Below are 15,640 nucleotides of genomic sequence, written 5' to 3' on the forward strand. Positions count from 1 at the left end.
GCTTAACAAATACCACAAAGTTAAAAACAAAATCCAGACAGTACAATGCTCTGCACCTACTGTTGACGATATTGGATGTAGTAGTCAGGAGGGTGGCCAAGAGGAAGTAGAGAGTCTTTTTTTAAAAAGAGAATCCCTATGCTCCTCTTCACTCTGCTGGAGCCGGGGATTGAACCCAGAGGAGACACCGGGGAGAACGGTGCGGGCAGAGAGGACGAGGAGGTTTCCGTCCCGTGAGTGCCCTCCTCTCAGAGTAAAGAGCTCCGGATGGACAGCAGATGGACAGCGGGGAGGCATGGAGGGAGAGCAAAGAGAGTGGGGGAGGAAGAGGAAGGAAGGCCAGCCCAGAACCAGCCAATGCTCAGGGCGGTAGCGGGCTGGGACCAGCGACAGTTACTAAAATGGTAACAGGGGGAGGAGCTCCCGCCCAAACTCAGAATGGGAGGGGAAGGGAAAATCCAAGGACATTCCAAGGACACCCAGATCCTGGATGGTCGCAGCAAGGACGGAAGAGAGGGGTGAGGAGGGGGCTGAGTTGGGGAGGGCGGGTCTACCCCTGCTCCAGGTTAGACTGAAGGAAAGGAGAATAGCATCCCACAGAATCCACTGCGGACCCTCCATTCATTAACGTAACAGACATTAAATTACATAACATAGAGAAGTAAATGACAGATAGGTACGGAAGTGCCGTGGGACTGGGGTGGGGCGGGGAGAACGAAGGGAGCGAGTCAGGGCGACGTAGAAGGGAATGGGGGAAGAGGCCCCCAACCAAAGACTCCCCTCAGAGTAGGAAGCACCTCTTTAGCCCAGAAGGGGCATTCGCTGGGCAAAGGCCTCTTCCTTAGCGGCCTGGATCAATTCTTCTGCTCACCCTGCCCTCCGAGCCCTGCAGCACACCGAACTGAAGGGTCAGGCTGACGGGATGCTACTGGTTTGCCGGTTAGCTTTCAGGTAGCCAAAGCACCCCTCCGCTACAGCCTCTACGGTCTGGTCCTTTCGACTTTAGATGTCGAGGGGCGATGACTGACAGGCCACTGACTTTTGGGGCACTGGCTGAAGGGGTAATGGCCGATGGGGCACTGGCTGAAAAATCTGACGGTTGTTCACCCCTCCTTCAAAGCCTCACTGAAGCCACATCTCCTCCAAGAGGCCTTCCCTGACTAAACCCACCTTTCTTCTTCTCCCGCTCCCGTCTGAATCGCCCTGACTTGTTCCCTTTATTCTTCCCCCAACCCCCGGCCCCACAGCACTCATGTACATATCTGTAATTTATTGATTTATATTAATGTCTATGTCCCCACCCCACCCCCGCCTCCCTGTCATACCGTAAGCTCCCTGTGGGCAAGTAATGTGTCGGCTTCTTGTTGTGTTTTACTCTCCCAGCCACTTAGTACAGTGCTCTGCACCCAGTGAGTGCTCAATAGGTATGATTGAATGAATGAATGAAAAGCACCGGCTGACGGAGCAATGACCGAAGCATCGTGCTTTAGGGAGTAGAACGGGGACCTGCAAGTCAGAAGGAACTGGGTTCTAATCTCGGCTCCTTTGTGACCTTGGACGAGTCACTTAGCCGGGCCTCAGTTACCTCAGCCGCAAAAGGGGGATTAAGAGCGAAAGCCCCAGGTGGGACAGGGACCGTGTCCGACCTGATCAACGTATCTACCCTAGCACTTAGAACGGTGCTTGGCACACAGTAAGCACTTAACATAGTAACTACAGTTACTGTTATCGTTATTATTTTGACTGACGGGTTGCTGCTGAGCCCAGATAAAAGGAAAAGCACTGCCAGTTTAAAACTGGCAAGGAGGCAGGCAACCCTTTTTTTTCTCAAAGGTATTTGTTAAGCACTTACTATGTACTAGGAACCGTAGTAAGGACTCGGGTAGATACAAGATAATCAGGTTAGGCACAGTCCATGTCCTGCATGGGGCTCACAGTCTTAATCCCCATTTTACAGATGTGTGGACGGAGGCACAGAGAAGTTAAGTGACTTTCCCTAAGCCACACAGTAGACAAGTGGTGGGGATGGGAATAGAACCCAAGCCCTCTGACTCCGAGGCCCGCGCCCTATCGACTAGTCCACACTGCTTCTCATTTGCAATCCAATCCCATCGAGCCACCTATCCCTTACTACCCTTTAAAAAAAAATTATTAAGCACTTACTGTGTGCAGAGCACTGGGATGGGGGTGGTGGAGATATGCAGGGGGGCAGTTAGACAGGGTTCCTGCCCCTCAGAGGGCTCAACCACATGAGAAAGCCCAAGAATGCAGAAGGCTCAACGAAACCCAACTTGGCATATCTACTGCCACTAGATTTCTTTCCGTATCTCTGGCTCGTCTGGACTACTGTGGAGAGATGTCCACCTCCCGGCCCACAGGCCCAGTCATCTGTGACTGTCCACCCTCCTCTGCCCCATTCCAATTTGAGCCGCTTGCCTAGTTTTATCTTCTGTGGCCAGAGAACAGCCTTGGCCCTCGGCCCCCCAGCGTGTGGGACAACACGGAAATGTCAAAGAAACCCACTGACACTACCTCCCTGCCCACCCCCGCTGTTTCCTGAAGTTCACAGGGGCTGACAAGAGAGTGGGTGGGCATCAGCCAGCGGGGCTGAGCATCCCAGGCCCTGGGTAGAACACTTCTCTTGGATTCTACAGTCCCTAGTAGAGAACCACCCCCCAGTGACGGAAACGCGGAGGTCTCCTGCTCACATGGGAAAGCTCACCTCCCTGGCCCAGAGATCCACGAAGAATATGCATCCTCTCAGTACTGCCCGCTGGAAATGGGAGCGATGAGCCCAGTGGGTCTGGAAGAGCTCCACGGTTACTGGACTTGACCCAGCCAAACAGGTGCCAAGCTGCCCACCTGACCAAGGCAGTGGGGATAACACAGGAAACAGTGGCTGAGACAGCCGCTCTCCAGCTTGGAGATCTTTCTTCCAGGTGGGAGAGAGAGAAAGGAAGAGAGATAAAGAGAAAGAGAAGGAGAGGAAGAGAAAGAGAGACAAGTGGAAGAGTGAGGAGAGAGAAAGGAAAAGAGATATAAAGAGAAAGAGGAGAGGAAGAGAGAGGAAGAGAGAGAGGAGAGAGAATGGAAGAGAGAGAAAAAAAAGAAAGAAAAGGAGAGGAAGAGAGAAAAGGAGACAAAAAGAGAAAGAAAAAGAGAAGAAGAGGAAGAGAGTGGAGGGAGAAAAGAGAGAGAGAGATAATGAGAAAGAGGAGAGGAAGAGGAGACAAAAAAGGAGGAGAGAGGAAGAGGAAGAGAGAAAAGGAGAAAGAGGAGACAAAAAAGGAGGAGAGAGGAAGAGAAAGAGGAAGAGGAAGAGAGAGAAGGAAAAAGAAAGGAAGAGAGCGAGGAAGAAAGAGAGAGGAAGAGAAAGAAAGGGAGACAGAAAGGGAGAGAAAGTAAGAGGGGAAGGAAGAGAGAGAGAGGAACAGAGACAGAGAGTGATAAGGTTGATTATCGTGCTCACGCCCCCCAGTCCTTCCACCAAAGACCCCGGTCTATCTCCCTGTCCCCGCCCAGGCCTGCATACTCCACTCCAGCCCAGCCAGCCTGTTCATAATTCTTCCATCTCTGAGGTAGGGCACATACCATGCCCCTCACCCTACACATCTGAAGTGCCCTCCCTTCAGCCCTTTGCCCAACTCCCTCCCTATCAGATTCTGCGCGACACCCACCTCCTCCAGGAAACCCTTTTGAATTCACTCCAGCAGGCTAAAGCTTTGTCTCCATCTTTGTGCTTTTGTTAATCTTTTACTACGTGTGAGGTCCTGTACTAAACGCTGGTGCGGATACAAGCAAACCGGGTTGAGTACCGTACAGGCCCCGTCCCCACTCAGGGTCATACCTGGGGAGTTTCCAGTACTCTTCCTCAGTCTCAGCTACGGGAGGAAGAGTCAAGCAGCAGCATGTCCATTCCATCCCTAGCTTGGGCGGTGACTAGTAAGCGGACGATAATCCGCTGTAAGTCAAAACTCAGCTGTACTGGGCAGCCGTGGCTCGGGAAAGAGTCAAGGGTAGAGACTCAAATTTACTGCGTGGAAGGACTTAATGATAAACCACTTCCACATTTATACCAAGAAAACTCTTACGGATATACTCCCGGAACGATTGCAGACGGAGGTGGGGCATGAGAAAAGACAGTCCCTGTCCCACACGGGGTTCACAGTCTTAACCTCCATTTTACAGACGAGGTAACTGAGGCACAGAAAAGTGAGGTGACTTGCCCAAGGTCACACAGCAGACAAGTGGCAGACCTGGAATTAGAACCCATGTTCTTTTAACGACTAGGGTCATTTATGTTGTAGAGTCCGTTCCCGCGAATCTTGAAGGATCTTAGAGAAGCAGCGTGGCTCAGTGGAAAGAGCCCGGGCTCGGGAGGCAGAGGTCTTGGGTTCTAATCCCAGCTATGTGACTTTGGGCAAGTCATTTAACTTTTCTGTGTCTCAGTTACCTCATCTGGAAAATGGGGATTAAGATTGTGAGCCCCACGTGGGACAACTTGATTACCTTGTATCTACCCAGCGATTAGAGCACTGCTTGGCACATAGTAAGCGCTTAACAAATACCAAAATTATTGTTATTGAAGTTGTTTTCATGTTTCTGAGAGGCTAAGCTTGTGTCCTTCCTCCCCCATCAAAATGTCAGTCCCTGGAAGAAGAGGGACCATATCTCCTCTTCCATCTCTTGCTTCCCCAGAGAACCCATCATAAAGACAGACTAGGGTCCTGGTGAAGCTGAGGCTCTGAGAGCGAAGGGAACAGATGAAAGCCTCTGAAGATTTATTTTCCTGTCTCCGGAAGGCCAGGTTACGGTGCCCAGTCAATTGCTCCCCATCTCCACTGAAGGGCTAATGTTTGCAGCATGTGGGATCGAGATTAGAAGGCAGGATGAACTTTCCTGCTGATTTAGGCCCGCGGAGGGAAGGACTCTATAGATCTCTCTGTAAGGAGCTTTGTAGAGCGGCCTTGTTCTGACCTTTCCTCGACTCTCCCACAGATCCTGGTGTTCCAAGAACTGTCCCAGGTTCAGATTCATTCGATCGATCCGTCCATCAGTCGTATTTACTGAGCCCTTACCGTTTGCAGACCACTGTACTGAGTGCTTGGGAAAGTCTACTAGAAAGAGTTAGACACACTCTCCGCCCACAACGAGCTCATCAATCAATCTTGCATTTATTGAGGACTGACTATAATAATAATTGTGCTGTTTGTTAAGTGCTTACTAGGCGCCAGGCACTGTGCTAAACACTGGGGGAGATATAAGATGATCAGGTTGAACGCAGTCTCCGTCCCCCTTAGGGCTCACATTCTTAATTTCCATTTGACAGAGGAGGGAACCGAGACACAGAGAAGTTAAGTGAATGGCCCAAGGTCACAGAGCAGACAAGTGGCAGATTTGGGATTAAGAACCCAGGCCCTCCTGACTCCCCGGCCCACCCTTTGTCTATTAAAGTCATGCTGCTTCTCTATATGCAGAGCATATAAATAAACTAAATCATAATGTTGGTATTTGTTAAGCACTTACTATGTGCAGAGCACTGTTCTGAGCGCTGGGGTAGATACAGGGTAATCAGGTTGCCCCACGTGAGGCTCGCAGTTAATCCCCATTTTACAGATGAGGTCGCTGAGGCCCAGAGAAGTGAAGTGACTCGCCCACGGTCACACAGCTGACAAGTGGCAGAGCCGGGAGTCGAACCCACGACCCCTGACTCCGAAGCCCACGCTCTTTCCCCTGAGCCACGCCGCTTCGCTGTTTAGGATCGTGAAGAACAGCAGAACTAGCAGACACGTTCTCTGTCCCTTACGAGCTCGCAGTATTGATGAGGAGACAGCTTACAGTCTAGAGGGGACAGAGAAAGCTTTAGGACGTCTAAATGCCAATGCACAGACGTCCCCGCCCCACGGCACGAGTGGATATTTGTACATATTTATTATTCTATTTATTTTATTGAGGATGCGTATATATCTGTACTTCTATTTATCTATTTTGATGCTATTGATGCCTGTCTACTTGTTTCGTCTTGTTGTCCGTCTCCCCCTTCTAGTCTGCGAGCCCGTCGTTGGGTAGGGATTGTCTCTGCTGCCGAAGTGTACTTTCCAAGCGCTTAGTACAGTGCTCTGCGCATAGGAAGCGCTCGATAAATACGATCGACTGAATGAATGAATGATTCTAGGAAAGGGCTGAGGGGGTGGAAAGGCAAAGCGCGGGGATGTTCTCTCTATCGCCCAAATACTCATACGCGTCTCAAGACGCATGCGTACCATAACCCTCAGTTGGGCACAGATGTGTGCAGAGGGACACATCTGAACAAGCACGGACACCAACGTGGACCCTGTTACATATGTCTGTTGTGTGGTATGGTTGCGTAAACGCTTAGTACAGTGCTCTGCACACCGTAAATGCTCAAAAAATGCAATGGGATGAAAAAGGATCGAATGATGCATGGTCCCCATGCCTCCCCGTTCATCCATTCATTCTTTCAATCATATTTATTGAGCTCTTAGAGTGGGCAGAGCACTGTACTAAGCGCTTGGGAGTGCACAATTTAACAATTGCCACGTGACCTTGGCCGACTCCCTCCCCCTACCGTCCCCAGCTCCTGTGCCCAGTGTCCTGGATCGGTCTGTGACGTCACTAGGCTCCGGTGAAATCACAAAGCCCCCGGCATATATTATCGGAAGGGTCATCACAAGCTTGGCAGTCGGAGAGGACGGGCTGGCGGCAGGTGGAAGGGGGCGCAGGAGCCAGGGACCGCGGAGCCAGCCCTTTGGCCCCCAGGAGCCGGAGGAGAGTCTCGAGCCGGCGTTCTAGAGAGACACGATGGATATCGACAGTGAGGACCCGATCCCTCAGCCCAGCCCCCTCGGGGACGGCATGGAGACCCCGCAGCCTTCGCTGATGGCAGCTGAGGAAGAGGAGGAAGGGGAGGAGGAGGAGGCGTCGGAGGGGGCGGGCACCTCGGTGGAGCCAGAGGTGGGGTCCGCGGCAGAAGAGGCCACAACGGTCGGACGTGGGCCATCTGAGACGGCTGCCCGGAGGTCGGGCCTGCGGCTCGCAGACCGAATCATGCACGTGGTGGAAAGCTCCCCAGAGAAACAAGGCATCTCCCTGTATGCGTTAAAACGAGCGGTCGGTGCTTCGGGGTACGACGTCAGCAGGAACAGAGTCAGATTTAAGAGGGCCCTCAAGCATCTGGTGGACACGAGAGTTTTGAAGAAGGTGTCGGGAAATGGGCTCAATGGCTCCTTCAGGATGGGCAAAAAGGGGCTGAAAAACAAGAAGAGGGGCTCGGACTCCCAGGCCCGGCCAGCCCCGTCGGCTTCACGTGCCGTAGAGCTCTCGCAGGCTACTCGGGCCCCGCAGGCCCCAGAAGGTCCAGGGGCCCTGGAGCAGTTTCCTCAGACGGCACAGGCCCCAAGCGCAGGCCCGGGGTCATCGGATATCGAGGCCCCGCTGGCAGACGTATCGGTGGAGAGCTGAGGGAGGCCCGCTGTCAGTCCAAGGCGGGAACCGAGCCATGAAATAAAAGAAATGGTCTATTTCAGTTTGGGCTTCGTGGATTCTTGAGAAACGGTGGCTTCGGAGGGGCGCCGGGGCTGAAGGGGAGGGGACAGGGCACCCGATCGCGGCAGGGTTGGGTAGGAGGGACATACGGGAAGCGTGGCGGTGGTCGGGGTGGTGGTGGGCTAGGGAAGATGGTTCCTCTCTCGGTGGGCAGGTGCAAGCCCAAGGCAAGCAGATACCGGACTGAAGGTTGTAGTCGAGGCACTTCATTTTTTCTGCGGCTCCAAGGCAAAGGATTTGGCTGCCGCTGTCGCTTCCTCCCCACCGACCCACCTGGCCCCCGCTGTCACCGCCTCCCACGACTGCCAAGTCAAGAAACCCGGACCACGCTGGTGCGACCGGGGGCAGGAGGCAAGAGGAGGAGGGGAACAAGAAAAGGAGAAGCAAAAAGAGGAGAAGGAAGTGGAGGGGGAGCAAGAAGAGGAGGAAGAAAGAGAAGCAGCAGGAACTAGGGGAAAAAGCAGGGGCCTGGGGGGCAGAGAAATTGGACTCTGCCGCGCGTCTGCTGTGCGACACTGGGCAAGTCACTTTACTTCGCTGAGCCTCAGTTACCTCTTCTGTAAAACGGGGATTAAACCTTACTCACTCCTACTTCTACTGTGAGCCCCATGTGGGAAGGGGACTGTCCACCCTGATTAAGCAGCGTGGCTCAGTGGAAAGAGCACGGGCTTGGGAGTCAGAGGCCGTGGGTTCGGATCCCAGCTCTGCCACTCGTCGGCTGTGTGACTGTGGGCAAGTCACTTCACTTCTCTGGGCCTCAGTGACCTCATCTGTAAAATGGGGATTAAGCCCGTGAGCCTCATGTGGGACAACCTAATTACCTCGTATACCCCAGCGCTCAGAACAGTGCCCTGCACATAGTAAGCGCTTAATAAATACCAACGTTATCATTATTAAGTTCTATCTATCCCAGCGCTTAGTACACTTCTCAGCCCATAGTAAGGGCTTAACAAGCACCATAATTACTAGGAAAAGAGGAGGGAGAGGAAGGACGAGTGGGTCCAAAGTCCTTTTCCCTTCTCTTTGGACCCACTCGTCCTTCCTCTCCCTCCTCTTCCTCAGACACTGCCGCCTACTCTTCCCTCAATCCTTCCCATTGTCTCCTCTTTCCTCTGGTTTTCAGGCTAAGGACAGATTGATGTCATAAAACCTAGGGGCTTGGGGGGTGGGGGGAAGGGGAGGAGCAGAGGTCCTGAGAGTTAAAGGATGGAGGACCCAAAAAGACGGAACGTTCCTGTCTCTGGAGGGCTCGGTTGGGGTGAGCGGGCACCTGATGGCCATCTCCACTGAGAGGCCAGAGGGGCTGCATGAAGGACTTCCCTGCCGATCTGAACCTAGGGAGAAAGGCGGCACAGATCCCTAGAGAGCGAACCTTGAGAGCAGAACCTGTGGAGAAAGACAGCACAGATGCCCATAGAGCAAACTTTGAGAACAGCAACCTCCCCCAGTGACCCCAATACCACTCTCTGACCCTGCCGATTCAGGGGCCTGGGGCCATTCCAGTCCATGATTGACGGGGGGGAGAGAACAGGTGTTGGAGGTGAAGGAGAGGGAGATGGCAAAAGTCTCCCTCACCCCTTTCCACCTCTTCCTGGTCTTCCTTCTCCTCCGCCTTCCCCCCACACCTCCAACACCATCGTCAGGGCAAAGGGAGGGTCAGGGGAAATAGGGCATCCACTATGGGACGGGTGGAGGAAAACGCGAAACCCGAGGGAAGAGGAGGGGGCATTTAGAGCCGAGTTTGTGCACCCGCTGGGGTAGAGCTAGCTTTATGGAATTAAACGGGAAAGATGTCACGAACGAAACTTCTGAGGTTGAGAAGCAGCGTGGCCTAATGGATTGAACGCTAGCCTGGGAGTCAAAAGGACTTGGGTTCTAATGTCGGCTCCGCCCCATGATTGCTGTGTGACCTTGGCAAGTCGCTTCGCTTCTCTAGGCCTCAGTTACTTCACCTGTAAAATGGGGATTAAGGCTGCGAGCCCCATGCTGGACATGGACTGTGTCTAACCTGACAACCTTGTATCTATCCCAGCTCTTAGTACAGTGCCTGGTACAGAGTGAGCGCTTAACGAATACCATACGAAGAGGTTCCTCAGCCGCAAAATTTGTTTTTCTGAAGGTTAACTCTTGGGACAATCTTTGAAAGAAAGCCCGGATAGTTTGCAGTGTGGCTCGGTGGAAAGAGCACGGGCTTGGGGGTCAGAGGTCACGGGTTCAAATCCCGGCCCCGCCGCCTGTCGGCTGTGTGACTGTGGGCAAGTCACTTCACTTCTCTGTGCCCGTTACCTCATCTGTAAAATGGGGATTAAGACTGTGAGCGTCACGTGGGATAACCTGATTACCCTGTATCTACCCCAGCGCTTAGAACAGTGCTCTGCACGTAGTAAGCGCTTAACAAATACCAACGTCATTATTATTATCATTACTGGCCTAGTGGCAAGATTCCGGGCTTGGGATTCAGAGGACCTGAGTTCTAATCCCAGCTCTGCTACTTGTCTGCTGGGTGACCTTGGCAAACCGTTTAACTTCTCTGTGCCTCAGTTAACCTCATCTGTAAAATGGGGATTAAGACTGTGAGCCCCATGTGGGACAACCTGAATACCTTGTATCTACCCCAGGGCTTAGAACAGTGCTTGGCACATAGAAAGCGCTTAAAAAATACCATCATTGTTTATTTATTATTTACTTGTATTTGATATCCGAAATCAAATTTGATTTCTTTCGTGAGTAGTGGAACAAAACAGAACAGACAACTGACAAAACAATAGTATTATCTTCAGGCTCATGATCAGAATATTAGTAATTAATAAATCCAGAGGACCTAGTCTCCTAGAAATTGTGGGCATTGGATCGAGAATTTTGTTGGGGAATTTATTTCCCTGAAATGAAAGAGAAGGGATCTGAAACGGTAAATAAAACCTCGAAAGTTAGTCAGATACCACCCGGGCCAACCCTTGAACTGGGGAAAAACTCAGGGGGACTATTTTGCTTTCCTGCAACCGAATTCGATGACCCGAATGTCCTGATACCACCTGAGTGGATTAGATGCGAGGGATTCAGATCGTGACACATTTGCGGAAGTGTGCTGCTTGGCTCTTCTGAGGCCCGAAATCCTCTGCCGGTTTCAATTAGGGATAATAACGGAAACCGTGAAATGCTACAAATGACTCCTGGCTTGTCCAACATTCACGAATGCCGAAGACTCTACGGAGGTCTGTTGACGTGGATGCTAACGAGTCTACGGTGGGAGATTTATCAGATGAAGAGGCGCTGGCAGCAGTGAGGAGTCTGAGCGCGGATAATGACATAATGGAGACGGATGAGGAAGAGTTAGACACGTATCTCCCCGTGCACGTGGCTGAATCGCTTTCTGGTTTGTCCTCGCCGAGGAAATCATGTGGGCAACGTACGCAAATCAAGAAGGAGAAGAGACCGTTCCGAAGCTGGAGGCTGCCCTGCGGTCGGGGCGTGCTAGACGTTACACGGAAGAAACAGATATCACCTGAATTCGTGTGTACGTGACTGAATTATAGAGTGAAAGCTCTCTGTGGGCAGGGATCATGTCTACCTCCTCTACTGTGTTGTAATCCCCCACTCAATAAATGGCATTTAATGAGCGCTTACTTTGTGCAGAGCGTTATACTAGCCGCTTGGGATAGTACAATATAACAGAGTTGATAGACGTGTTTAGTACAGCGTTCTGCGCACCCTAAGAGCTCAAAAATTACCACTGATAAAAAGACATACGGATACAGATATATTTATACATGTATCTATATATCTATCTATACCTAGATAGATAGATATGTCTCCTGGCCTCTGAACTGTGAAAGAACTCAGGAACTATTTTGCCTGCATGAAACCGAATATGATGATCTTACTGCTCTGACACCACCTGAACAGGTTAAATGCAAGACATCAAGATCGTGACGTATTCGTGGAATGTGCTGCTTGACTCTCTTGAGCCCAGAAATTCTTGGCCGGTTCCGATTAGGGATTAATAAGTGGAAATTTGCCAGTCTCAGTCCACTGACTTTTTAAAAAACTCTCAAATTTGATTCTATTCCTTTTCTAGTTTATAAATTCATAAAAAAGTTCAACGTTTATAAATTCAGCAAAATCGGCTATGCCACGTCTGCTATGTGACCTTGGGCAAGTTACTCAACTTCTCTGTGCCTAGATTTCTTCATCTGAAAAAATGGGGATTAATACTGTGAGTCCCATGTGGGACAGGGACCGTGTCCAGCCCGATAAGCTTGTATCTATCCCAGAGCTTAGTACGTTTCTTGGCACATAGGAAGCACTTTACACCATTTTTTTAAAAAAAGGGTTTCGGTATTGTGACCGGAGCGCTAGGTAGCCAGTTTAACTTGGGTGTTTGGGAAATACGCATCGATAAGGATGGAATCCATCAATCAATCAATAGAATATCCTGAGTACTTACAGTATATAGGATCCTGGGCTGAGTGCTCAGGAAAGTACAGTGGAATTAGTAATAATAATGTCGGTATTTGTTAAGCGCTTACACCGTGCAGAGCACCGGTCTGAGCACTGAGGTAGATACAGGTGGTCCCACATGAGGCTCGCAGTCTTAATCCCCATTTTACAGATGAGGTAACTGAGGCACAGAGAGGTTAAGTGAACTTGCCCACAGTCACACAGCTGACAAGTGGCAGGGCTGGGATTCGAGCCCATGACCTCCGACTCCCAAGCCCGTGTTCCTTCCCTTGAGCCACGCTGCTTCTCAGTACAATGTCTTTCCCCAAAGGAACTTACTCTGTGGTGGGAAGCGATGTCATTAAGATAAAAACTTTTCTTCTCCATTATAATTAATCATCCTAGGATCCGCCTCTCCCCTACATTCATCCACATTATCCCATTCCTTATTCCTGGCGTTCCATGATTCCGGCTTTAACCGGATTCCCTCAGCTACCAGCTTGACGGTAGGGAGGGCGAAGAGGCGGAAGTGAGTGAAACACAGTGCCAATACTGAACCCAAGTAGATGTGCCCTGGCACATCTTGGCGGCCTCTGTGTCTCTTCACAGGTCAGCTTACTTACTTTTTAAGATTCCTTCACGGCCGATCCACCTCCCAGACCCCCCCGGGTGGTACTTCGGTCAGAAAGAGAAGCAGCGTGGCTCAGTGGAAAGAGCAAGGGCTTTGGAGTCAGAGGTCATGAGTTTGAATCCCGACTCGGCCACTTGTCAGCTGGGTGACTTTGGGCAAGTCACTTCACTTCTCGGTGCCTCAGTGACCTCATCTGTAAAATGAGGATGAAGACGGTGAGCCCCACGTGGGCCGACCTGATTCCCCTGTGTCTACCCCGGCGCTTAGAACGGTGCTCGGCACATAGTAAGCGCTTAACAAATACCAACATTAACATTAACCCGCACCCCTGATGGCATAGCCCCGGCAGCCATTGGAAAAATCACTTCTCTGGGAAACGGAAGACTTGGGTTCATAAATAACTTGGTGACTTAGAAATCGGTAACTACAAATCTAATGAGATTTAGAAAATGCCAAGCCCTTTGAGCAATTAAGTCCATTAAATTCTACTCTAGATGGTCAGCTCCTTGAGGTAGGGATTGTGTCTACCGATTCTACTGTACTCTTTCAAATGCTCAGTCCTGAGCACTGCACACAATAAATACTGAATAAAACCTATTCATTGTTGGCTCATATTTAATTGATATAGAAACTTTGGCATCCGACAAATGAGTTGCTAACTAATGCATAGGTTTCTTATTGATCAATAGAAATGAAAAATTCTACATAAATTTCCGCATCACTGCTTTTTGTAGGAGACAAAATTCCAACAGGCAAAAGCACAGATTTGTTATCTGGCTTTAAGGAGAGAATTCTGAATGCAAGCAGTACCATACCGACTCTGACAGTGTGTCTAAAAAATGAGAGGCGGGAGTGCGGGCCCTTGACCTCCATCCATCCGTCCACGCAACCACCCATCCGGGAGGCTACAAGCCTGCTGTGCAACCTCAGGCAAGTCATTTAACTTCTCTGGTCTTTAATACAGTGCTAAGCACTTAGTACAGTGCTCTGCGCATAGTAAGCGCCCAATAAATAGGATTGAATAAATGGTCCTCATCCGTAAAGTGGGGACTCAATACCTGTTTTCCCTCCTGAGACTGTGAGCAACATGAGGGCTGGGTCCAACCTGATCGTCTCATATATAGCCCGGTGCCTAGTACAGCGCCTGGTACATATACCACAGTTATCATCATTATTTTTATTATTATCATTATTTCCCTCATGGTTAGGGACACCCCTCACTTTCCCCCCAGCAATCCATCATAGATCGATCATCCATGAGTTTTTCTAAACTTTTCTTTTACCGATTGATATCTCCTGCCTGTGGTACCCAAGTCTGAGTCTGAAGCCACTCCTTTTGTTTGTCAGGATCCAATGACTCTGACCAACCCTAAGTGCCCTGTGTACTGGGTTTTTTGTTTATTTATTTTTGTTTTGTTTTGCTCATGGTATTTGTTAAGCGCTTACTAAGTGTCAAACACTTTTCTAAGTACTGGGGTTAATTAGGTTGGACACGGGCCCTGCCCCACGTGGAGCTCACGATCTTAAGTCGTTCTGTGGAATTCGGTGAACAACAATTGTGCATTTGGCTCATTGGTCCCCTGCATGATTTTGATAAATGCCATCCTGTTCTCTCTCTGTGCCACACCTTTCCAGGCGGAAGAGTCTCAACCTTTTCAGTTTGTCCCTGTATGACAGGATGCCTGCTGAAAACCCAGCCTGCTCCTAGTTTTCCCCGGATCGCTTTAGCTCCCAAGGACACTTAGCAGCTGCTCTTAGAGAAGCAGCGTGGCCTAGTGGATAGAGTTTGGGCCTGAGAGTCAGAAGGACCTGAGTTCTAATCCTAGCTCCATCACTTATCTGCTGCATCACCATTGGCAAGTTACTTCACTTCTCTGGGGTTCAGTTACCTCATCTGCAGGGCGGGGTTTAAGACTGTGAGCTCGCTGTGGGCAGGGAATGTCTCGGTTTATCGTTGTATTGTACTTTCCCAATCACTTAGTACAGTGCTTTGAACACAATAAGCGCTCAGTAAGATTGAATGAATTGAACAGATGAATGAATTACCTTGTATCTACCCCAGTGCTTATTACAATGCCTGGCAGATAGTAAGCGTTTAACAAATGCCACAATTGCCATTATTATTATTATTATTATTATTAAATTTCTAAGTTCACTTGGTGGGGCCTTGGTATGAACAGAGAACCTCTATTTCCCATGGGGTGTGCCTCCCCTCTTTCTCCTACCCTTGATGGTGCCTGGCTTAGCCTCTTAGGGATGCCGCCTCCCCCTTCCTCCTTTCTCATCCCTTCCTTCCCCTTTCTACCTTCTCCTCTTTGATCTGCCCTCTTGCTTCTTCTGCAAACACTGCCTTGTTAGCTCTCCCTGTTTGCTCTCCCCGCTGAGGCTTTCCCCTAGTGGTTCCTGGCCCATTAATGTTGTTGACATTTCCCTACCAGTTTGGTGAGGTAACCTTCCCCAGGGCCTGGGGTTCTCCCCACCCCTCCTCCACCTTCCCTCCCAGCCGATGCCCCCTCTCCCCCAGCCTAGGGAGGAGGAGGAGCGATGAAGGGGGTTATGCCAAAGGGAGCAGGAACTTCTTGCCATGTCCTATTCCCTTTGCTGTCCCTCCCTGCTCTCATTAGCAATTTAGGGTGGACAAGGTGGCTTGGTGCTTTCCCCCCCTCCCTTCCCCGCCCCCCACAGATGAGAGCCCGTGGCCGTCGTCACATCTGTCAAAACCCCCTCGTGCTCCTGACCGGGAATCCATCAAAGCGTGAAAGCCCATGGGCCGGAACCAAATTATTCCAACGGGCAAAATTGTCATCTTACCAGATGGCAGGATTATCTCCCAATGACGTCTTAAGGAGTCTCGGAAGGTTACAGTTTTGTTCCTTAGTGTAAAAAAAAAAAAAAAAAAAGTGAGCTACTGGGCATAAATAGCTTCTGAATCAATTCTTGGAAAATCTGTGTGTGTGTTTGGAGGGAGGCTGCAAATCACAACTTGGCATCAGACAAAACTCAGGG

The 15,640-nt window shown here is 50.4% G+C and overlaps 1 protein-coding gene across 1 annotated transcript; it reads left to right on the forward strand.

Annotated features, from left to right (window-relative positions):
• Positions 1 to 6,691: 6,691 nt before the first annotated feature.
• LOC114813820 (histone H1C-like) lies at positions 6,692 to 7,546 on the forward strand. The gene has a single exon (XM_029071018.2). The coding sequence runs from the start codon at positions 6,823 to 6,825 to the stop codon at positions 7,480 to 7,482; it is 660 nt and encodes a 219-aa protein (XP_028926851.1). The 5' UTR covers positions 6,692 to 6,822; the 3' UTR covers positions 7,483 to 7,546.
• Positions 7,547 to 15,640: the final 8,094 nt, after the last annotated feature.

The sequence above is a fragment of the Ornithorhynchus anatinus genome, chromosome 8 (genome assembly GCF_004115215.2).
Source record: "Ornithorhynchus anatinus isolate Pmale09 chromosome 8, mOrnAna1.pri.v4, whole genome shotgun sequence".
In the NCBI taxonomy this organism is placed as follows: domain Eukaryota; kingdom Metazoa; phylum Chordata; class Mammalia; order Monotremata; family Ornithorhynchidae; genus Ornithorhynchus; species Ornithorhynchus anatinus.